General features: G+C 39.8%; 1 protein-coding gene across 1 annotated transcript in view; it reads right to left on the bottom strand.

Moving 5' to 3' along the window:
- LOC126175635 (tRNA methyltransferase 10 homolog A) overlaps positions 1–23,959 on the bottom strand; it is a 33,163-nt gene extending 9,204 nt beyond the window's left edge. Inside the window, exons 1-3 of the mRNA XM_049922523.1 lie at positions 23,375–23,959; positions 22,861–23,026; positions 4,432–4,575 (exon numbers count right to left, since the gene is read on the bottom strand). Of these exons, the coding sequence (XP_049778480.1) occupies positions 4,432–4,575; positions 22,861–23,026; positions 23,375–23,676 (612 nt within the window). The 5' untranslated portion in view covers positions 23,677–23,959. The remainder of the gene's footprint in view (positions 1–4,431; positions 4,576–22,860; positions 23,027–23,374) is intronic.
- Positions 23,960–24,645: the final 686 nt, after the last annotated feature.

Raw genomic sequence — 24,645 nt, 5'->3', positions numbered from 1 at the left:
CTGATACTAAGAAAAACCTTCTGTTGGGTATATAAATGTTCCCAGACCCTATAGCTATACAAAACACTTGATCTTACCTTTCCATCACCAACTGAACCTGAAGTATGAACCCCAGAAGAATCCCGTTTTTATGCGCATCATTTTGGAACATATCAGATAGTGCATGCTGTCACGTGTGTACCGATAGGTGAGAGGTAGCACTATTTTAAACATCCTGTCTTGTTACTATTTATTCACGTCAGCATACTTGCTTCCTCTAATAAACTATGTACTACGTACATTATACTCTAGACATTTTTATAACCACATTAGTGAGTACTGTATATATTTCAGTTTAAGCTATGATCTGCTTCCAAAAATACAGAGGGTTTTTTTAATGATTCATTTCATCATCTATTCAAAATATATCTTCTCCAACCACTAATTTATCAAGTAATTTCTGTAACTTCCTTTTTTATTTCAATTTCCCTGGCTTACTGGTATTGACCGGTTTTACTCCCAATACAGCACAGTTGTATGTACAAACCCCACACAACTGAAATACTTCACTAGAATAAGCTGCTGATTGATTCACTTTAATTTTATCAACACAATTATTAATAAGTTCTTAAATTACTCCCCTAAACACTATATTTAGCTTTTATAGCTTTCAGTTGACATCCTGAACAACTAATTAAAACATGTTATTCAACAGCTTTTCTGCCTGTTTTACTTTTTTCCTAAATAGGCTGCAACATAACAAATTCTAATGCTATGAAATTCAACTGAACTATGTTACTGATGTCCAAGATTATAACTCGTTTCCATCATTACTCCCTCGACACATACCTCTCCAGAGTGTCATTTACAGTCAGTTTAAACTTTGCACACAATTCCTCTACATCCATCATACTGGAACTAAGGGGGCAATATGGGCAAAGTTTAAACTGATTGAAAATGGTGCTTTGGAGAAGTATGTGTTGAGTAAATGGACTAAGGACAGAAAAGACCTATCATTGTTTAATAACAAATTTCAGAAAATGCTGAGGAAGTAATACAGTAAGGCTTAGGCTTGAATCATTCTGATCTCTTCATATTTTCATCGTGGTGTCAATTAAATGGGTAAGAATATTCACCCAGCCAACAAAAATGTTGTTATCAAATCTCTAAAGGCCCAAAAATATAATTACACTTTTCCTCTCTGTTTCAAGCATGAACTGTACATTTTTAAGCAGGCTGATGATAGGTTGGTGAAGCCTCTGTAGATGTGTTCCATCAAGTTAGTGAACATACCATCAATGAATCTTCCAATAGCACAGACATTGTGGCAAAGAACTTAATACTGTTTGCTCCAAGCTCTCCACAAGTGTATCAGCTACTACTGATGCAAAAAAATCCATTATCCTAATACATATTAAAATACGTCAACAACAGATTTAACTAAGCTACATCACATTTATTTAATGGGAAATGTCCTTGAGGCACTCTTAGTCTCTTATTAGTACTCTGGTTAGTAAGAATGTAACATAAAGCTGAATCTCAGACCTGAATATAAAATACGTTGTCCCTATATACAATGAACAAAGTGCACTAAATGTTGAGTATGTGACTTTAGGTGTAACCAAATACGCAATGTTATTTTGATGCCTGTCTCCTCAGACTGTAAGTACGTAGTTTGGAACTTAAATAGTGGCAACACTGCTGTGGAGACACTATGCAATGGAATCTACTATTGTTGCTGATAGCACACATTTTTGACTTGCCTACCTTACCTCCGAGCAAATGGAGTTGCCCGTCCCACGTCACTGACATGCGCACAATTGAGGGAAAAGCAGTCACTTGTGAGCGAGCGATCTAACGTAACGGTGTCACTATGTTTTTGAAACAGAAACAACAGAGTTGGATCAAGATTCAATGTGCCAGAGGTTGTACAGCACAACAGTGTCATCAAGGTCTTCATGAGGCATGCAGAGAATCGGCATTGCCATACAGAACAGTGGCACGTTGGGTAAAAGCCTTCAACGAAGGTCGGCAAACTGTGGCAGACATGCATCGGGCTGCTTGTCCTACCATGCTGTTGCCGTGATAGTGGACAGTGACTGACACCACACGATTCATGGGCTTGCCCACGAAACCGGATCAACGCATGCAACTGTGCTTCACATCCTGAAGGGACCCCTGGGCATGCGAAAAACTGTATCACGATGGGTTCCACATGACTTGACGGAAATGGAGAAATGGATGCGTTACGACACTGCTCAGATGTAGTTGGAGGGCTATGAGCGCAAAGGAGAAGCTTTCTTACACCGTATCGTATAATTGGATGAGACATGTGGCACATTGTACAAGCCAAAACTGAAACTACAATCCAACAAACGGCATCATTATGGGTCGCCGCGAAAGTCGAAAGTGCGTCAGAGCCCCAGTATGATGAAAGTTATGGTGATTCTCGTGTACGACTGTGATGGTATTATCCTAATGCATTACGTTCCTCCACAGCACACTGTCAATGCACAGTATTACTGTTCGTTTTTGGAGCATCACCTGCTTTGCGAAAGAAGCGGCTGTACTTTCTGCGCAACCCACCCATCGTATTGCACGACAATGCACGGGTTCATACAGCACAAGCCGCAGCTGCTCTGTTTGGTCGATGGGAAGTACTGTATCATCCACCATACACCCCGGACTTAAGTCCTTGCGACTTTGATTTGATTCTGAAGATGAAGGAACCATTTCATGGCATTTGCTTCAGAACTGTTACAGAGATTCTACAGGTGGTAGACCGCGCCATTCGCACCATCAACAGAACAGGCTCTGCTAACAGTATACTACACTTTCCACATCACTGGCAACAGGTTCTACACAACGATGGTGACTACTTTGAAGGACAGTAACAAGTGCAAACAAATAACTCTTTTGTACCGGTCATGAATAAATAGTTGCCACTATTTGAGTTCCAACCCTCATAGTTGATCTGACCACACCAGCTATGGGGTTAGCCTTATTTATGCGTCTCTGGTACCCCATTAATGTTTGGTGCCTCTGTAAATCATGACAGTAGCACTTCAGTTGTGATAACATTGATTCTTTAACCCTTCATTGGGGAAAATCTCTTTTGTATCACTTTAAACCACAGTCATTCTTCAGCTCCATGAAGACCTTTTAATTACTTAGCCACTTGTGAGCAAATGTTTCCTCACATTTTGACACAAGCAACTGGAATTTAATATGGTCTAAAGGTGACCTACATCTCATATTCACAGAGCAGAACATACTGCCAGTTGTTATTTGAGTGCTCTTCAGACAGTTAAGACTGCGCATTATGAGTACTGATGAATTTTTAATATGAAATGGTTTAAAGAAATCTGTTGTTTTTGCATTCGATGGGCTACAGTCACCAGTAACAAAAAATATATATGGAATAACATGACCAAACACAGTCAATAATGAACAAATGCACTGAAAGAAAAATAAACTCCCAAACTGTGTCATTCAGAAGTGCTCAAGATCTGGGTTATGAGTATAATTCATCATTAACAACAGAGTTACATTTTTATTTATTTAAAGGAACAATGCAGTCACAATCAAGCCCACATCAAGCACTATATGCCTAACAATGAAAGTGATAGCAAATACAATGACGAAACTTGAAATGCCAATAAGGTCCAACCTGGATGTTTCAGTAGAAGTATTACTGTACTGTACTGCACTGTACTGTACTGTACGACACAAACAACAACATGGCCACAGTGAACCAAAATTTATTCTTCTTCCACAAGTGTACAACAGCTGAGAACACACACACACACACACACACACACACACACACACACACACACACAGAAACAATCCAGGTACTGATACAAGCAGTTGCTAACAATAAGTATGAACACAATGTGAGAGCAACTGCCTGCTGCATTGCACTTATAAAGAGGAGGGCTCCAGTAGACAGTGCGGCAGATGGCATGCCGTGTGTACAAGTCATGTGGCCCATTGCAGGTGGCCTCTGATGGCCGGCCCGCACAGTTGTCATTGGCAGAATATTCAAAATGTAGTGCGCCATGGCCTGATTTCAAGTATTACATACAGTGTTCTAGCAATTACATAACCAAAGACAGGGACAGTATGCTGCACAATTACCTATAGAACATCATTGTAGCACTAGGAACCTCACGTTTCATATGAGGAAATGGACTGAAAATATATTTGGCTCTGTGATTTCCTCCAGCAGACTCTACCAGCTACAAGGATTAGGATTAGTAACAAATTCAATTTGCCACAAATAGCAGGTAATTTACTTTATCATTTACTACAATAATGCATCTTTTTTCTCCTTTTTCCTCCAGGTCCAAGAGAGCTCAAAACCACAAATTTAATTTTAAGTAGTCATGTGATATACACTTTGCTTTTTTACTTTCTACTTTAACTTTGTTGTTAAAAGGTAATACATACATCCCAGTTTCTATAGCCATCATGTTTTTCCATTTCCTGCGCCACTTTTCCATTAAAATTTGTGAAGTACAGTTGCATAGGATTTTCTGCTCTCCTGTTTAAACTGTAGCAATGCAGCATTTGTTTAACACATTTGCTCATATCCTGTAAAATAAACATAAACAACTGATTTGTTTTAATCACTGAAATGGTAGTTATGTTTGCTGTAGTCACACGAATGAAAATTGTATTTAAACCTTATCAACAATGATCTGTATAAACCCAACACAAATACAGGACATATTCATTTGAAATAACACAGTCTTTACCATTCCATGCGCAACAAGTAATACCAACTAAATCTGTGTTGCTTCTCTCTTCCATCCATTTAAAATACTGTGACAGACTTATAACAGAGACTTAAAAAAGTAACTGCAAAATATTTACCTGAACTATCTATGGTTTTTAATCATAAATCACCTAGATCCAAAAGCAGGCAATATAAGGTATGATTCAGATAGGGGAGCGCATGCGGACCGGTTCCGTCGGGTGGGGGAAGTAGTGGGGGGTCTCAGGGAACGAACTGATGCTGTGGCAGTTGCCTCCAGAGACCTGGAGAGTCCGCATTGGTTGAAGCATGAGTGCATGTCACTGACCTCGGTTGAAAATTGGGAGAGGTGAAAATGTAGCAGCACTTGGAGCAGCGTTATGCGATTAGGTTTTGCATGCGACTGAACGAAACCGCCACGGAGGCTCTCGGTATGATTCATGAGGCCTTTAGGAAAGAAGCCCTGTCCCGTGCAATGGTTTTCATGTGGCACAAATGTTTCAAAGATGGCTGTGGGAATGTTGAAGATAACGACTGCTGATTGTTTTCTTTTTTTGGTAAAGGAGTGATTCACAAGGAGGTTGTTGCTCGTGGACAGACTGTCACAGGTGACTTTTACACTGGAGTGCTCTGCTGCTTGAGGGATCGAGTTCACCGCATCTGCCCGGCGATCAAGGGCGATTGGATTCTCCACTACGACAATGCACCCGCTCACATGTCGCACGCTACCGCCGAAGTTTTGGTCAAGTTCAACGTGACAACACTGCCGCAGCCACCCTACAGCCCCATCTTGGCTCCAAGTGACTTTTTCCTCTCCCCCGAATCAAGACAGGCCTAAAAGGGAAGCGATTCGCCTCCATCGATGCCATCCAACAGGCTTCGATGAGAGCCCTTGACAGCATGACGCAAGAGGCCTTCCAGAAGGGCTAAGAACAGAGGAAGATGCACTGGCAGTGCTATGTTGATGCTGAAGGATCATATTTTGAAGAATTTTAGTCCACAGTACTTAAACGTCCAACAAATTTCTAGTTCTTGAAACTTTTGAATCACACCTTGTATAATTAAATATTACATTTCTCTGAGCCACATCAGGTACATTTTCTGTCAATAAAATTTTTTGTGATATGTGAGTGCAATGTCAATATGTAAAATTCTCCAACATTTTGACCATTGTTGTAAATAGCCTTCCTCAACATGTTTTTGTTAACTGCGGAGTGAGAAAAGTTTTAGATCTTATATATTCGTGGATTCTCATTCAGTAGTTAGCAAAAATACTCTGAAGAATGTCATTTGCAACAATGGCCGGAATACTGGAGAATTTTACATATTGACAGTATAGTTAGAAGAATTTTATTGACTGTGACATCAGCCACAGAAGTATGCAATTACAGGTACAGTTTGATTAAAATGTCTGTAACTGGGAGTGTAGGTGTGCAGCACTGGTTTCCTTCCTGTCCACAATACACTTGAACGGGGTGCAACACTGGATTGTGAAAACCATCCTACATAAAGACCGTAACTAATATGAGTCACTCAAGGGTAACATACAGGAAACAAATTACTGTACCTTTGATAAATCTTCAGGGGAGAGACAGCAGGTAACAAATAAAAAAATGTAAGTGACAAACCATAAAATAGGTATGTAGAGTTACACTGCTGAACTGCAGAGGATTTACAGCAAAACAAGTTTTGTTTATGTTCATTCAACCTTGCAGAAAACTCTGCACACCCCTTGTGAATGCAGAGGTTACAGCAGTGTTTGTCTGAAGTGTAGGCCCTCAGTTGCAGGAAACCTTAGAGGCAGCATCCCAGGCCACCAACATTTTCAAATCCAATGCAGGGCTAAGTAAAGTGATAGAGGACTTAGGGGCTTTATGTATGGATTTTTCAAAAGAGGACCCTGTAGTGATAGAGAGTTGTGTGGCAAACGGTTTGGACAGGTATGAGGCTTGTGACACAGATGTGCAGCTGAACAAAATAGCTTCCCCGACCACGGCACCAATTTACACTTTGTTGAGCTGTTCCAACGTCATGGTTGGCCATGTGTTAATGGAGCTGTGAGGTGGATTAATGTGGGTTTATGACTTTGTGCATGTTGCTCTGATACCAGTCGTGGCCCTCAATAGATGGAGTTTCACTAGGTGTGGTCTACACCTAAACAGGACTGTGAAACAAAGATTGGTATAACTGATTCATGAAAGCAAAGGGGTGGATCTAAGGTCACACATGGTCAAATACCTGTTGTAATGGGTAGGAGATGTAGGTCTTTTTTTAGAAAAAAAAAAACAGACATTATGTTACCCTGCCCAAGAGTATCTCCAGCAGTCTCAAAAATCCTGAAATAATCCCTCACAAGATAGATTTTAAAACAATAAGTCACACACATACTACATATCATAAAGAGAACTAAACTATACGATAAATACAATGGGACATTTCACAGACAATAATCCTTCATCAAAACAAGCAATCAATAAAAAGAATAAAATGCAGCAATTTGAAATTGAGACACAGCTGTTCAACATGTATTACCTTTGTATGCAATGGCAGACTCTTCTCCTATATGACTAGTTCAAAGAATGGAGGATCATGCATTTCTAGCAGAAAAGGAACAAAATTTAAATCATGACATGTCACTGGTACAGAATGTGAAGACAAATACTTTGAAATATCAGCTATCAAATTAGCGGAGCTTGACCTCGCCAAGAAATTAATCATTCTGTGTGTGTTTCGGTCACCCAGTGATAATGTGGACACTTATCAATAAATTAACAAAGTTCCAGATTAACCCTTAGTTACAAAAGTCAACATAATTTTGTATGGAAACACAAACATTAAACACAAATATCATACCTGATACTACTAGCACCCTTAAAAAAAGCCTTTAAGTTATGACATGCCCCTGTTGGCTCACAGTGCAACATGGGTTACTGCTACATTTACATAATTAATTGACCATCTGACCACAAACATGGACAGGAAAAAAGGTGGTGTAGCTGTAATAAAATCTGGGATTATCAGACCATTTCTGCCATATAATAACAGTGAAACCGGGTATGGAAAAATTCCTTGAACTGCAGGTCTACTAAAGACTTTATTATAAATCAAAACACAAAATTTTTCAGGAAAACTAGCAATCATTAGTTGAGATGACTTGTATAGAGAGACAAATGTCAATGTGAAATTCTCTAAGTTCTGAACTTTATTTAAACTGAACTTCAAAAAGACATTTTCAAAAGTATCCATCCACATTAGCATTAATGTCTCACAAAAACAAATGGATAACAGTAGGTATTAAGAAGTCCAACCAAACCCTTAACTGGGCCTAACTTAGTTCCATGAAAAGAGTCCTGATGAGCCATCATTCTTAAATTTATGTCACAGTTACAAAAAAGATAGTGCTGACTGCTGCAAAAAAAGTCAACTAATGGCATAATTATACAATACAGGGTAGAATGGAAATGCAGTGTGGGAAGTCATTAAAAAGAAAACAAGGAGAGGCGTAATAACATACTGACAAGAAAAAGAGATAAATTACCCACATCACTTAGCAAATTACGACAAAGAAATTACACAAAAGTCCGCAAAAACCAATGTGTCACCTCGATGTATTTATGCACCAAGTACAATGACATTACTATCAACCACAGAGAATGAAGTCAGTAAAATTGCACAAAACCTAATAAATAAAAAGTCAGTAGTTTTGAATGTAGTACCAGTGTGAGCACTGAAACAATGCATACACTGTATACACGCTCCCTTAACAGACATAATAACTGTAACAAGAACATCAGGAAAATGTTCATAGTATTTAAAACAAGCATGAGTTGCACCTCCACTAAGGAAAGGTAATGCAGAAGACACTGAAACTACCTGCGCATTTCCCTGTTGCCTCATTCTCAACAATAACAGGATCAATTATGAAAGACAGATTAATGAATTACTTGAATAAATACAACCTTTCAAGTGAATCACAGTTTGGTTTCTGAAGTGGCAGTAGTACAAAATCAGCTAAAAAAGAATTCAAAAAAGTAGTACTTCATGCTCTTGACAAAGATGATTGTGTCACGGGCATATTTTAAGATGTTTCCACACCTTTTGCTGCTGCTGACCATAAGATTATTCTAAATACACTAGAAACATTAGGAATAAGAAGTGTAGCTGATCATACCTAGCAGACAGGGTAGAGCCTAAACTTTTAGTAAAACACTTATCAGAACCAAGACTTCCTCAGGGTAGCATATTAGGGCCAATACTGTTCCTTGTATACTCCAATGACATTCCCAATAGTGTTAGACATGGAGAAAAAAATTATCTTTGTTGATAACTGCAATATAACAGTCCATGAGACAAGTGATTGGTTTTGGCATTTCAGGCAGGTATTGGCAATGATGCCAAACATGGCTTGCGGCACTCTGCACATGGTTGCTATTATGCACATTATCTAGCAGCAGAAACATAAGCATCAACAACATGCAGGAATCTGCACCACCCAGCAACTACATCTTACTATTAATATTTTGTGACCGTTGAACAATGAATAGCAGATGAAACCCATGTCTTTCAGCACTGTATGCAATGAGAGATCATCTTTTGAAGTGACACAAGTAATTTAGAAAGAGTAGGATGTTCCACTCTCTTGTGATAGCTATATACATGGTAGTCAGAAACAGGGTGAAAAGTTTGTAGGGTGTTGCAGGGTAGGCTGAGCTGAGAAATAATTGTTAAGAAAATAATTCAATGCATTGCGCCATGCCCGAGTTAATTAGCACTGAAATTAACAAATCAGGCTGTTGCACATGCGAATTCAAGCAACCTGCCAGAGACAGTATCACCGACTGTGTTCTCCATTTGGATTCCTAAAGTCAAATGAGAGAGCGATACAAAAATTGGATTTGAAACGATGGTAAAGGTTGAACCCAAGCTAATGGTTCAGCAGTCTCGTACACTATCGCCTAAGCTATGAGAACAATAGACAGAGTTGCAATGTGACTTGAGCTTCCTGCTCAAGTGCAGGCCCTCGTTGGCTGGCTATTTGCTGTCAATAGGCAACGGTACAATGCTAGTGAGCTGTCAGTAAGAAAGATTCACTTCTAGACTATACAGTCACTGAGAAAACAAGGGAAAACCCTGCAGAGAAAGCAAATGAAACCTTCAAGGAAATTTACAATTGGTTAATATGTGGTAAAGTGACACTGAACATAAAGCAAACAAATGCCATGAATTTCAGTTTGCAGAGGAAAAATAACACTCTCAAATTGAATGGAAATAGCACCACTACAGAATGTGTAACAGAAAATCTCTAAGAATGAAGACTGATTCTCAGGGGAGGTGCTGTGAACATGCAAATACACTTGCAAACAGAATGTCATCAATGTGTAACAGCCAGTGTCTTTTAGTTGCATGCTATTCGTATGTACACTCAATTGCTTTCTGGGGAACAAATACACAACTACAGAAAAGAGCCATAAGAATACTAACCAAAAATAGTAGCTGAGCTGACTGTAAACAGCTGATCCAAACAATGAGGATTTTAACTACACCATGTGAGTATATTTACAGTCAGTTGTACACATCAAAAATAACACTGATAATTACTGCACAAACAACTCTGTCCATGACATGAAGCAAGAGCTAGACTGAACTTACTTTACCAAGAAAAATCTGCTGCTGCCCTCTGGTCTGAAAATAAAATGCAGGCCAGTAAAATGTGTTGCATGGTGGTCTGCACGCCACAAGCACCACACACTGTAAGGTCCTACCACTGAAACAAGAAGCCATGTGTCAGAGGGCTGTGGCCAACGCGAAGATGAATAAGGAGGATCTCATCCCATCTTCACAGCCACTTTGTGGGCTTTACCAGATGCTGCTGATTATCTGTGACTTTCAGCCACTCATCTTCCCACCAATACATGACTCTGTACCTCAACAGCAAGGTGATAGGATGCAGGGGGAGGGCACGCTGAAATAACTGAGGATCAGGACATGCCTCCTTAGCTGCTACATCCGCCCTTTCATTCCCAACAATACTCATGTGCCATGGTATCTAACAGAAAGGCATCTTTGTTATAGTTGGACAAGGGCATCCTGGATATTCTGGACTTTGTCTGCTGGGTACAAGCATTGTAGAGAGTGAGGGACACTCAAGAGAATCATAACACAAGGAATTTAGCACTCTAAAGACATCTCATCTATTCGAGTGCCCACAAGATCACACAATTCTGTGTCAAAGACAGAAAAGCCTCGAGGCAATCGGACCTTAAGGACATGACAAGGGAAACAACAGAGAAACCAATGAAGTACCCCTGTTTGGACCCATTCATAAAGACAGCTGAAGAGTTGTGATGCTCAGTTGAAATGTCATAAAATAATGTATTGAAAACATATGCAGGTGTGAAACCTCCCCTGTGCTGCCCTAAATCTAAAATTACTCGTGGCATCTGCAGTAACCAGAGTGGCAGGCAATTAAAAGCCTGGATTTTGGGTTGTACTTGCTCCACACAAAGTGACTCCAGCACATGCTGCATGCAGATCCAAAACAGCATTGTTGCTCATGGATGACTGGAGGAAAGATGTTCCGGAGCTGCAAGGAACTTACATGGCTGACGCAACATGAGCAGCTGTCGCCAGATCGTGAGTGGTGGTTTCCCACAGCCTCAGCACAAAGGCTAGAGATGGGACTGGGTCTATAAGCACCCATGGCCAGCCCATTCCCCTCGTGGTGGATAGTGTCAATGATCTGCAGGTAAAAAAGCCTCGCTGACCCACACACAGTGCACTCATAGTCTAGATGTGAATGCATGAAACCCCTACACAACTGGAGTACACACACCCTGTCATAGCCCTCTGGGTTCTGGCTTTCAGGTCTCTGAGGTGTGGCAACAACGACTGCTTGGAATCAAAACTGAAGCCCAGAAAACTCATTGAGTCTTTAAAATGTAGAACTGCGTCCCTCATATACAAGTCAGTAAATTAAAAATATAACAAGAATGATTAAAATGAAAACACACACACACACACACACACACACACACACACACACCACACCACACCACACTTACCTGACTTACCTGCAGAAAACTGAAAACCTGTCTTTGCAGCCCACTCCTCTAATCTCTGCACTGCAAGTTGCATAAAAAAAACATGGCTTCGAGTAAAGATAGTGACGAAGATCATCTCTCAGTTTTGTTATTATATAGTCATTCCATATGTAATATGAGCTCCAAAAAGGTAGTAAGAGGTATTTTATGCACAAAATGCAAGTGTTGGTATCATGTTATTGGGTGAAAATAAATCTCAAATTCAAAGGAAATAAACACAGTAAAAGAAGATCTCGCAGTAATACACTCTGAACATGAACTCTTAAAGAAACACAAAATAGTAACAGAAAAACTATCTACATAGTGCTTAGCTGTAAGCAATATCAAAGTTCTTTTGGCATCATACAGGAAGGAGAAATTAACACACTAAAAGGAGAAATGGCTACAGCACATTCCAAATATGAAGACCACACAAAGAAATTCGAAGAAGTAAAGAAAAAACTAACAACACAGAGTGATCAACACACAACTGGTGTACTGTGTTCAAGTGACTCACATGTGACAAAAAAACCAATAATAACAAGCTTGTTATTCTGAACAAGAATTCTAGTGCTTCAAATAAGACCTACAAGAATAATGTGTGTACAGGAATAATGTGTGTATCACCAGTGACAAAAAGCCAGGGCAAACATAGTCACAAAAGCAGCACAGGTACTGACTGCAGTATTAATAATGATGGTAATGAACACTTTTCAAAACAACGGAAAACTAAACTGACAGCTAATGACAGTGACTCTTCAAACAAAAATCCATGACGTAATAAATACAATATGCTGTTTTTGGCTGATATGCACAGCATGAAATTAACGAATGTATTTAAGGATATAAATAGTGACAGTGCAGCTACTGGAATCGTGAAACCAGGAGCAAAAACGAGCACTGTCCCAGAAGATATCGGCCAAAAGCAAATAATGCTAAGTGTTTAAGTGGATGCCTGTATTACAGATATAAAGAAGTTCTTAGAATATAACCAATCAAAAAATTCAGTTGTTGCTACAATACCCCACAGACACTATTTAACCACAAGTTCAGGCGTCAACAGAGAAGTATACAAAACAAGCACTCAGATCATACAGCTTTGTTCACAGAATGATAATTGTGATGTAGATGATATTGATTGATCTTTGCATTCCAAACATGGGCCACATTTAAATTACAAAGCGAAACATTTTTTTGTGCAAACAAGCTTACAGAATAATTGAGAAAAGACTTGAAACAAAAGAATGGGTTCAACGAAGTGTACAGTCAAGCAAGATCCAGTCTCTTTTTTAGACAACATTGTAAAAGTTTAGTTCCAGAATCATCACAGAGTATAACTACTTCATGTAAAAATCATGTTCCTAATCATTTACAGAGAAAGCAAAGAAAATACAAATTACTTACCCTCATGCAACTCAACATTCACAGTATTAGGAATAAATTATTAGAGTTGAAACATTTTTGTAAGGTAAAAACATGTGATATATTGTGCATCTCAGAACAATGGCTTACAGAAAATAAAGTAGATTTTTCATACCGAATGAATACATTCTGGCAGCTATACTGTGCACAAATGGGAGAAAAAATGGGGGGGGAGGGGAGGTGCAATATTTATCAGGCAATACATAAAATTTTCTAAAATAGATGTAAGCTCATACTTCTCTGAATTAAGCAGAGAATTTAGTAGACTCATCAAACAGAATATCATAATTGTCAGTTTGCTTGGATCTCTAAATGGTGCCGTTAATTTATTTTTTGAGAAATTTGAACAAATGATAAGAAAAATCTTAAAATTCAAAACAAATGTTGCAGTATGTGGTTACTTCAACATAGAGTTATCTGGCTCAGATGAGCCCAAATCAAAAACATTTTTAAACTTACTCAGATGTTTAAATTTATATTGTACTAACAATAGCCCAGCAGTTGAGAATGGCTGTTTGGACAATATTACAGATAATTTCTCATAAGATCTTTTCTCGTAAGATCTATACTCTGCTAGCATATCAGATGAATGCTTTGCAGATCACGATCCACTACTATTCACATACCACTATGCACGGCCAGATAATGAATACATGACAACAAATAAGAAGCCAAGCTTGACATGGGTTAGAGGTCAGAAAGAGGAATGTATTTAATTCTTCCCAGACTGCCTTGGAAACACAAACTGGGACTTTGTTTATGACTATGATGTGGATAAATCAACTGTTGTAACTCACTTTAATAATTTCTTGAAGACACATATTGATTTATGGAACTCTTGCTCACCACTGAAAAGAAACAGTTCCAAACCAAACAAAAAAGGTAAAAAGCTTAAATAGTACACTGATGATCTTGCTAGTATCAGGGAAAAAATACTTTCACTGTACAAAATGTGTAAAGGTAATTGCAAATGTTGCACAAAGCAGAATGATATATTTCATAAAGCTTACCTGAAATGTAAAAAACATTATAAAGCCAAACTAAAACCTGCCAAACAAGTTGCCTATGAAAATTACATAAAATGAGCTCCAACTAAATGCCTGGGATATTACAAAACAAGAATCCACTTCAACCCAAACTAAAGGTGTTTTGCTTGAGCCAGAAGAGCTCAATAAATACTTTACTACTGTAGAAAATGAATTAAGATCTGAAATTATACAAAGACAACAGCAACTGATATACTTGCTGATCATCTTCCTACAGTACATGAACTCCATTGGGATGTTGTCATTTCCACAGATGTAGTAACTACTAATATAAAATTTAGACACAAAAAGCATGGACTGCTACTATCTAACTACACAATAAAAAGAACAATACACCTTATTTCCAAACCACTTTCTTTTATTGTAAGTGCCTTGAATTTGGAGTTTTCAGAACAGCTCAAAATTTCAAATGCTATACCTATATACAAAAAGGAGGACAAGCATCTCTCTGAGAACTACAGGCCAGTGTCTATTGTTACAATATTTTCCAAAATATTTTAAGCAATTTTTCACATACAGCTTAGAAACCATTTTGAAAATCATAACCTTCTTTGTTGTAGACAGCATGGGTTTCACCATGGTTTTCTGCAGCCACTGAAATTGTTAATCAGATATTGATTGCATTTGAAAATAAGAATATGATCTCTCTGCAATTAACATCTACCACTTTATGTTGGGCTTCAGTCAGTTTTCTGCTATGAGGGCGACACTAATCACCACAGATTGAGTTAGGCTAATGTTACGCCAGAAATAACAGGACTCACTCTTCTTAACACTAAACTGGTTCACATCTAAGAAATGATTTGCAATCCAGAGGCAACTCAAAGCCTGCTGCTAAAGACATGGAAGCAAAATCCATAAAACTGGATGGAATATATACTGATTCCAAATAAAACTGGCAACTCCATACTAATTATGTCTGCGGAAAGATATCAAGGGTGTCCTATCTCACGTGGAAATTATCTGATATAGTCAGAAATGAATATCTTAGGATAGCTCACTTTGGATTTTTTCCAACTTTCATACCCTATGGGCTGTTGTATGGGGTCACTCATGTTAGTTATACATTACTGATTCACAAAAATGTACTAAGAATAATGTCTAAGGGTGGTCCAAGGGAACACTAACACCATTTATTCACTAAGATCAAAATAATGAGTGTGGTAAATCCTTACAGCTATGCATCACTGATATAAACAAAAAACAACATAACACATCAAAAATAAAACAAGTATTGACATTCCTAGACATAGGCTGACAAAACCGGTAACTCTCACAAAGTGAGCTGTTTGAAATTTTTTAATAAATTGCCACATTCTGCAATTAATACACCTTTCAATAATTTTAAAAGTAAGATGGTAAACAATCCATTCTACAGTTTAAGAGGATTCTTGGATACTTGTATTGTAGAAATTGAGCTTAGAATTACAATTCTGAAACACAGATTAATATAGGATAAATTATTTGTACATCCAATGTGAACAATAATTAATATAACAAATGCTATTGTACATCAATGTAAAGCCCATTCCACTACATGTGGCCAATGACTAATAAAGAATCTGAATCTGCAACTGACGAGTCACTGTTGCAACACTAGAGGAGGAACAGAAAATTACAAAATGTTCACAAATAAGGAACATTGTACAGGACTTCTTAAAGTACACATGATACTGTTTATGGCGATGGCAGAGAGGGTAACACTTAAAATACTGTCCTGAGAGACACCATTCTCATGCTCAAAACGATCCAACAGTGTGTCAGAAACTAATGACCAAAACAACCATTTAGACAGCAAATACCATATGAACATGTGGAGGTGGTCGCAAAAGCCCCATTGATGGAGTTGCACAAGTATACTGCGTCTAAAAGTAGTGTCGTATGCAGTACTGATTCAAATAATATACCAAGACAGTGATGTTTATGTAGAAATACCTGCTGAATAGCTGCTTGTAGCAGGGTCACGTTGTCAACAGTGGACCAAAATCTCCGGAATCCACACTGAGAGTGGCTACGGAGTTGCCTGATCTCTGACAACCACACCAGACCAGACCAGACAACATTTAACTGTTCACTGCTGGGCCTTTCGTACACAGCTCGTTAAGGCGACATGTGCGGTCCTTTTCTGGTTTGAAGAGAGAGATCGAACTGCCTCTCTCCCTGAATTGGGGGACTAGCCTGTCTGCCTATCAGGCCCTGAAGAGGATTTCCTATTATGCTGTTAGCAAATGTAGAAGCATGCAGTACCAGATTTGGTCATGACCAGGTGCAGCATCACGAGTCTCAGCAGACAGTGCCAAATCCAGCTCCCATATAGAGAGAGGGTGGTTGTAAGATTCAAAATAGTTGAATCTGAAGTCCAACTTGCCCCTCTCAAAAGTCATATGTTAGCGGTGGAATGCCAGATCCTGGCTGGCTTTGGCAGGAGTCATTGCAAAATGCTCTGCCATCATCTGAGTGATGTCTCTGGGTATTGCACTGCTGCTGTTGGTAAATAACTGTATTTACTGGAAATCATCCTGGTGGTTTCCCATACTTTTGTAGAGCAAGTGGAATGGTTGAGGGACTCCAAGAACACCTGCCATGACCTTTTCTTACTCACCTTAATTATGCGTCGAGCCTTGGCTCTCATGACTCTAAAGTTCTCTGCTGTTGTGTGGTTTTTAAACATTCTAAGAGCCAAATGCCTGACCAAAATTGCTGAGTGGCACTCATCAGTCCACCAAGGTACAAGTTGCCTCCTAAGGTACCGAATGATTTTGGGATGGATAAGTCAGCAGCATGATGGATTGTTTGTGTGAAGTGGTCCACCCATTCTTGGACAGTGTCACAGTGTTCAAACATATTCAAACACAGCCAGCTACCTGGCTGAACAGCATCCAGTTAGCCCTGCTGACCATCCAATTCAGTGCTTCTGTTCAAGTAATGCTCCATCCAGTAGGTGGATCCACAGTGGGAAATGGTCACTGGAATGAAGGTCATCAGTTGCTTCCCACTGAGCAGAGTCTGCAAGGGCTGAAGAACAGAAAGAGACGTTGATGGCAAGGATGACCCAGTAGCAGCCGAGAAATGAGTGGAACCACCTGTGGTGAGGATGCACAGCTCCTGAGACATCAAGATGTTCTCAAAGACTCAGTCCCTAGGGCAAGTATAATTCGAGCCCCATAATACATTATGGGGAATGAAATCCCCTAGTAGGAGAAATGGGCAGGGGAGTTGTTCTATAAGGTCTGTGACAGCCTCAATGTCCATCACATCCTGTGGAGGTAAGCACAATGAGCAGATAGTGATTTACTGACCCACATGACCTGCAACAGCTTTCGCTTTGTAGGGCAGTAACCAACGACAGAGCAGAGGAGTGGTGTGGTGTGTTATTCACAAACACAGCAACCAGTCCCTTAGCCCTTTCCCCAGTCAGAACATCCTTGTGATGAAGGGTGTAGCCTCATAGTACAGGGGCACCAGAAGTTTTAAAATATGTTTCCTGCAAGCACAAGCACAGCAGGCATTTTCTGTGCTAGGAGTTTCAGTTCCTCTGCATGTGTCCTGAACCCATTAATGTTCTACTGTAATATGGGAGACATTTATCATTTGGATTGCACTTTTGCCCTGTTTTTCCGCCAGGGAGGGGAAGCCATAGTGGCAGTTTTGGGGTGAAATGAGTTCCCCAGGCTGACATTAAAGTCCATCGGCTCTGAACATGAAACATGAGAGACATCATAGAGAGATAAGTCAACACTGTTGGCCTGCTTACTTCCTGTCTCCATCAGTAACTGATTCTTTGCCTTTGACTGACCTTTTTTTTTTTTAGTCACAATCATGGAGGTGTTAGTGGTAGCACTGGACAATGAGCCAGACTGCACCTTTAGAGGAGCAGGGAGCTCCACAACATTGGCAACCATGGCCTTTAACCAGACTTAACCAGACTGCACCTTTAGAGGAGCAGAGAGCTCCACGACATTGGCAACCATGGCCTTTTCTGATGTTCCAGGCAGTACATATGAGCTTTGAAGAAACTGCAGCAGCACAAGTGCACTGACAAACATAGATACTACTGCTGACACTAGCAACCTCCATTTATGTTGCAGCATTGGTCTTCTGAACTGGCTGTTTGAGAACAAAAGCAAAGGAGGTAGCAAATGTGGCAACAAGGAGCTTCTCTCTTACAACCAAGAGTACTGTGCCCAAAGTGCTGCCATTTAAAACAGCACAATGGGTTGGGGACAAAAGGCATCAACTGAGATGAAGTAAACCTCCTTTGATGTGCCCTGGAAGATTCAAGCTGCTGAAAGTCAGTATAAATGAGCCAATTTTTTGAGACCACCATCCATGGTCCACTCAACTTCCAGTTCTTCTTCGGTTTGGGTTGTGTTGATTTGGGGGAGGAGACCAACTGTGAGGTCATCGGTCTCATCAGATTCGGGAAGGACGGGGAAGGAAGTCGGCTGTGCCCTTTCAAAGAAACCATCCTGGCATTTGCCTGAAGTGATTTAGGGAAATAATGGAAAACCTAAATCAGGTTGGGCGGACACAGGATTGAACTGTCGTCCTCCCGAATGCGAGTCCAGTGTGCTATCTTCTTTGGGAATGTCCACCAGATTTCTGCATGTCATAGCGCCTTTGCTGTAATTAATCGCTGTGTGGAGCTCAGTTTCAATGGCATAGTCCCAAAACGCTTTTCGCTTTCTGCAGGTTCATTGACTGTTGGGAACTGGAGGTTTCAACCAACTGTATCCCATTGTGCAACCACTTGACTAATGTTAATGTCTCCATGATGCCCTCTAAACCCTTTTGAATGCAAAAAGGGAAACTTTCTCAAAGGTTCCCTCTCTTCTAACTATCAAAAATGCATTATAACCTGCAGCATGCATTCTGTTGTTAATTATTGAACTACTCTTAACAACTGCAGAATCTGGAGTACTTGTCAAATGAGGGCTCTTGAATGTTTGGTTGTTGGTACATACCAGGGGCCCAACCATTCCACTGGGAGGAGGAGGAGGAGGAGGAGGAGGAGGAGGAGGAGAAAATTTTGCAGGATCCATCTCGGCCCCACGAGCAGCTAACGAAATAAAGGTATACCTAGAAAGAGCCCCGTAGGCCTAGGTAAGCCTTATAACACTAAGGTGCAGCATTTTCCCCACAGAATGCTTGCTAACAACTGTTCCACATCAACAGCCATGCATCCCATTGACACACAGCACACTTTAAGATCAAGGACAGTACTTACCAGTACCCAGTTCAGAACCCAGGTGTCGCCAAGCCCATACGCAGCAAATGAAGGCTAAGCCCCTGAGGGCCACACATCTTGAAACTGAACAGAGATGATGCTGTCATTACCAAACTTTCTTGAAGTAAATCTTTCACCTCACAAGTGACATGTGGTGTCACCCCTTCCTAACTTGAAAATACTGGTGTGGTCACAATTTATTTCGTGCAAAGCTGGAATCACATGTTATACAAGTAGGTCCTTATAATGGGCAGATGTCACTGTACACCCAACAGGCTCGAGAGGTATCATCTCCTTGAAGAAAAACAGACTGAATATGGAGGAGCTTGTGAAACCTCCCTACACATAAGCTGCATGCAGTGGGTGTTCTTGCACATCATGTGGCAGCATAGAATCCCATATGCGACAGTTCTGTGCAGTCACGGCACCATGCAGAGTAAAATGTGCCTCGTCCATATGAAGAATGTTCTCCAACCACATCACCCATTTCCATGGGTGTCAAAAAACAAAGGGTAAAGTGACAGTGTTGTAGCCTATCTTGGGGCTTCATTTGGTGCACATTCCGATGGTTGAGTCGTTTGGGAGAAGAGACCAAACAGTGAGGTCACTAGTCTCATCAGATCAGGGAAAGATGGGGAGGGAAGTCGGCCATGCCCTTTCAAAGGAACCATCATGGCATTTGCCTGGAGCGATTTAGGGAAATCACAGAAAACCTAAATCAGAATGGCCAGACGTGGGATTGAACCGTTGCCCTCCTGAATGCAAGTCCAGCGTGCTAACCACTGCGCCACCTCGCTCAGTGGTGCAAATACTGAGTCCTGTAGAGAAATACCAGAGTAAAATGCACCAAAAAATCTTTCGAACTGTTGACCAGGTAAGAGGCAATTCCCATGACACAGCTCAAGCACTGGCTGCAGAATTTGAGGCATCTGTTATATAGTCAATTATAGGTACAACAACTGCCATGGGAATGGGCCACCTCCCTCTCCCTGCTGAACCATCTAATTCACCTGTTTTTCAGCTTTCTTTATCATATTCTTTAGCCCATTTATTGACACGTGGGTCTCTTCACAGTTGTTTCTGTCGGCGATATTCTCGCAAAGCAGTGCTACTGTTGCTGCCATTCTGACAGAACAATTTTAGCAACAGTGCATAATCTTTCTTCTCAATAGGCAAAGCATTTTCATGGAAAACTTCAACATTCTTAAACCTGTACACCAAAAGTCACCTCACAAAGGAAATCAACACATGTTGCCAAGTAACAAAACAGTATACTGACATCAAAACAGGAAACATTTCACATTCTGATGGCTTCCAGCACCATATTTTCACCTGCTAGCAGAAAATGGAACTATTACTTTCTTCAACACTCTCTGTGAGCACACTTATTAATGAACCTGACAACATGTGAAGGACCATTCTGCATCTGCCACCACCATTTATCTCACATAGGGATCATGAAACTAACATAACAAAGGATAGGACATAAGGAGCCATAGAGTCAATCATTTGCTCTTGCTCAATATGTGTATGGAATAAGACACAATCACTAAGACTGGTATGGACTAAACAGTAGTTTATGAAGTACATGTACACGTCAACAATGTGAGGACTAAAAGTGTGGTGTCACAGCCAGACAGCTTTAAATCGGCCGCGGTCCATTAGCACATGTCGGACCCGCGTGTCGCCACTGTCAGTGATCGCAGACCGAGCGCCACCACACGGCAGGTCTAGAGAGACGTACTAGCACTCGCCCAGTTGTACGGACGACTTTGCTAGCGACTACACTGACGAAACCTTTCTCTCATTTGCCGAGAGATAGTTAGAATAGCCTTCAGCTAAGTCCATGGCTGCAACCTAGCAAGGCGTCATTAACCATATCTAGAGAGAGTCTAGAATGCTGTATACAAATGATGGATTAAAGTTAATTATTCCAGCAGCTACATACTTTTCTTTATAGAATTCATTACGTATCCTGTTTCATAACTAACGCCAGCCGGCGTGTGTAAACGCGTGCCTTTCGGTTACCCGTCACTGTGGACTGGCTGTCTTGTCAGTCCACAACAAAAAGTTTTAACACTAATGCACGAGACTGCCTGTGAAGAAACTATCTAGCACGATGAAATTCGAATTAAAAGTATCCTGCATTTGTTGCTTAGGATTTTTTTAAAGAAAATAACAATGGATTACCAGTTTTAAGAAATCATTATCATTTTCAAATCCAGTCATTGTGAATGCTGCTCTGCTTTCTACCATGCGAATATGAAAACAGCACAAAGCAGGACATCCCCACAGCTTCTGGATGTGAAGACTGGAGATGATTCATTGAATGCAAAGTTGTATATAGCAACTGAGATAAACCCATGATGTACTGATAAATACCTTCTTCACAGAGAGAGATACACTCTATAACATTTATTATCACAAATTGTTCCCTTTGTAATCCTAACAAGGTATGTCAATGACACACAAATGCCTTTTCGAAGGTAGACCACTACTCAATCAACAGATCAAAACTGGACAGAAAAGTCTTATTTTCTCATATTCTGTTCCACATTTGCATTCCTCACTTGACAGTCATACTTTAAAAAATCTACACAGTATGTCTTCAAACATATCACAGAACACAATACAACTCTGCTCACATAAATATGTGGAGATTTTTCATTTTTTAAATAGTACTATTATGCACATATGAAAGTTCTCCAACAGTTCCATTTGCAATAAAATCTACAATATTGGACTTTATAGTTTGGTCTCCCACTGAAGACTTCCGATATAACAAAAATTTAAGCCTGTAACAGATGCAATACACCACATAAAATATACATGAAGGTAAATTATCTTAGAATAACACTGCAGAGCATTGAAATATCTGTTTTAAACTCTACAGCACTTACCCATCACGGATCCACCTACATATGTCCAATACACTTTACAAACTTTACAATATGGCACAGAATAAACATTAGACTTCACTACTGTTTACTTTGCCTCTCTCTCTCTCTCTCTCTCTCTCTCTCTCTCTCTCTCTCTCTCTCTCTCTCTCTCTCTCTTTTTTTTTTTTTTCTTGCTGGCTTAGCTAAATCACAACCAAATTGCCAGCTTTCAACCTATCCTGGACCTCGGTCTGCGCTACAGATCAGTCTGTTACAACTAACATTTTGGTGGGGGGAGTTGGGAGGGATGCCACACTTGAACCCAATTACCAAAAAAATATTCACCAATCGATTCAATGTCATGAGATTACAGAAGTAATTACTGCCGAACTTCCTCTGAACTGCAACAACAAATTTTGTAACAAATTTTTTCTTTGTTACTAAATCTAATATATGACACAGTACATACCGAATCAGACATCAGATCATCAAATGACAGGTCTATGACAACACGAACTTTGCATTTACTATTTGCCATTGTACATTTCTTCAGAAAGCTCCGTGATGGTCCTAGACTTATATTATTTAATCTTGCCAGCATTTTTCTCCTTTTCGCACGTTCTCTCTCTTGTGCCCTGCGAACAACAAGAAAATAGTCATCACTACATCAAATAGCCTATCATAGACACAAAATAGAAAATGTTTCACGAAAAATATCTCTAGGCCTGCTGCATTTGTATCATTACTCACGAAACTAGATTGTTTCACGTCTTGCAGTGCGGTAAATCAAGTTTCAGCAGTAGATACTTGATGTATCGCTTGTTTCTAACACCATTCGACAGGAAACACACCAAAAACAAATTTTCATGAAGTCCTTGAGATCCGCAGCGATTTTCATTGTGCCGCATGTAATGTTAAGAAAATGGAGCAAAATCTACAAAAATTTATAGATAAATAAGTTTCTATTCTTTAATTTTCGTTACCTCCTCTCCTTTTTTACTTCCTCCCACTTCTGTATCTTGAGAAGTTTCCGCATTTTCTTTTTGGATACGGCGTCCGACCAAATAATTTTTTTCTCATCCACTGAAAAATCATTACCACACGCTGTAGATTTAGCATAGGCTTTTAAATCTATTTTTATGTCTTGCTCGATTTTGAATCTCTTGATGTCATGGTTATCTATTTCATTGGCTTCACGTTTTACTTGGTTATTCTCCACTTCTGAGAATTTTTGCTCAGAGAATTCGCAATCCTGAATTTCGGCGCATTTTTTATTGTCTTCCATATTTTGTTATTACTATTTCTTTTCACTACCTACCACAAATTATTTACTAACATCACAACATGTTTTCGTTGATGCGAATTTGTTCAGGCTAATCGAAAACGTAAGATCGATTCCATTGATCACAGATAGCAAAGAGACTCAAATCCATGCTAAAATCGAAGGAGATAAACATTTAAGCCACAGCCTAAAGGCAGGTGTCCACAAGCATTTCTTACACGTGCTCAACCTCCCCCATTACTAAGCTTACATGCGCGTTAGCGTTTCCACACGTCAAAATGCTGCTTAGTGCTTCGTCCATGCATGGGTGCCAACTCTAGCACCAACATTGGCCAATATTTACAGGATAGCAAACACACATCGGAGCCAACAATCAGGTGAATTTGTATAGGGCCACTGTCAACATAGAGTAGTATGAATAAAAAAGGAAGCATCCTCCGGAGAAGATTCTCACAGCGAAAGAACATTCTCCGAAGAAGTTCTCAGTTTCGTATGAATAAAAAATTTGAAGCGTATTCACTGACGAGGGAGTTTCTTCTCGCTACCTCCTCTCCTTCTTTAAGAAGATTCTCAGTGTGTGTCATCTGCCGTGTCCGGCACAAGAACGCACGCGCAATGTTACATTTCATTCAGCTCGCTCAAGCAGGCAAACTATTCAGTGTACAAACATGGAACTGGCATCAGTATGTTTTCCAAGAGTTGCACTAGGTTTCGATTTTACTTTTATGTGCAGCAAGATATTAAGACGATTTCATACAGTTTGCCGATGGATTTTCTCGCGATATTACAGAGTTTTCGTCATGTGAGGAAACGTTTTTGTTAATGAAGTTAGGTAAACACATTATGTGAACTAAATTTGAAGATTACATTGAAGTTACTAATATACGTTGCTGAAATAACGCAGAAATTCTTGGAGTGTTACTTGGCTTTTATTGTTTGACTAAATTCACAAAACACAATCAAATTATCAAT

The sequence above is a fragment of the Schistocerca cancellata genome, chromosome 3, assembly GCF_023864275.1.
Source record: "Schistocerca cancellata isolate TAMUIC-IGC-003103 chromosome 3, iqSchCanc2.1, whole genome shotgun sequence".
NCBI lineage: Eukaryota > Metazoa > Arthropoda > Insecta > Orthoptera > Acrididae > Schistocerca > Schistocerca cancellata.
The sequence above is the reverse complement of the archived record's forward strand: the minus strand, read 5'-3'. Positions and strand labels throughout refer to the sequence as shown.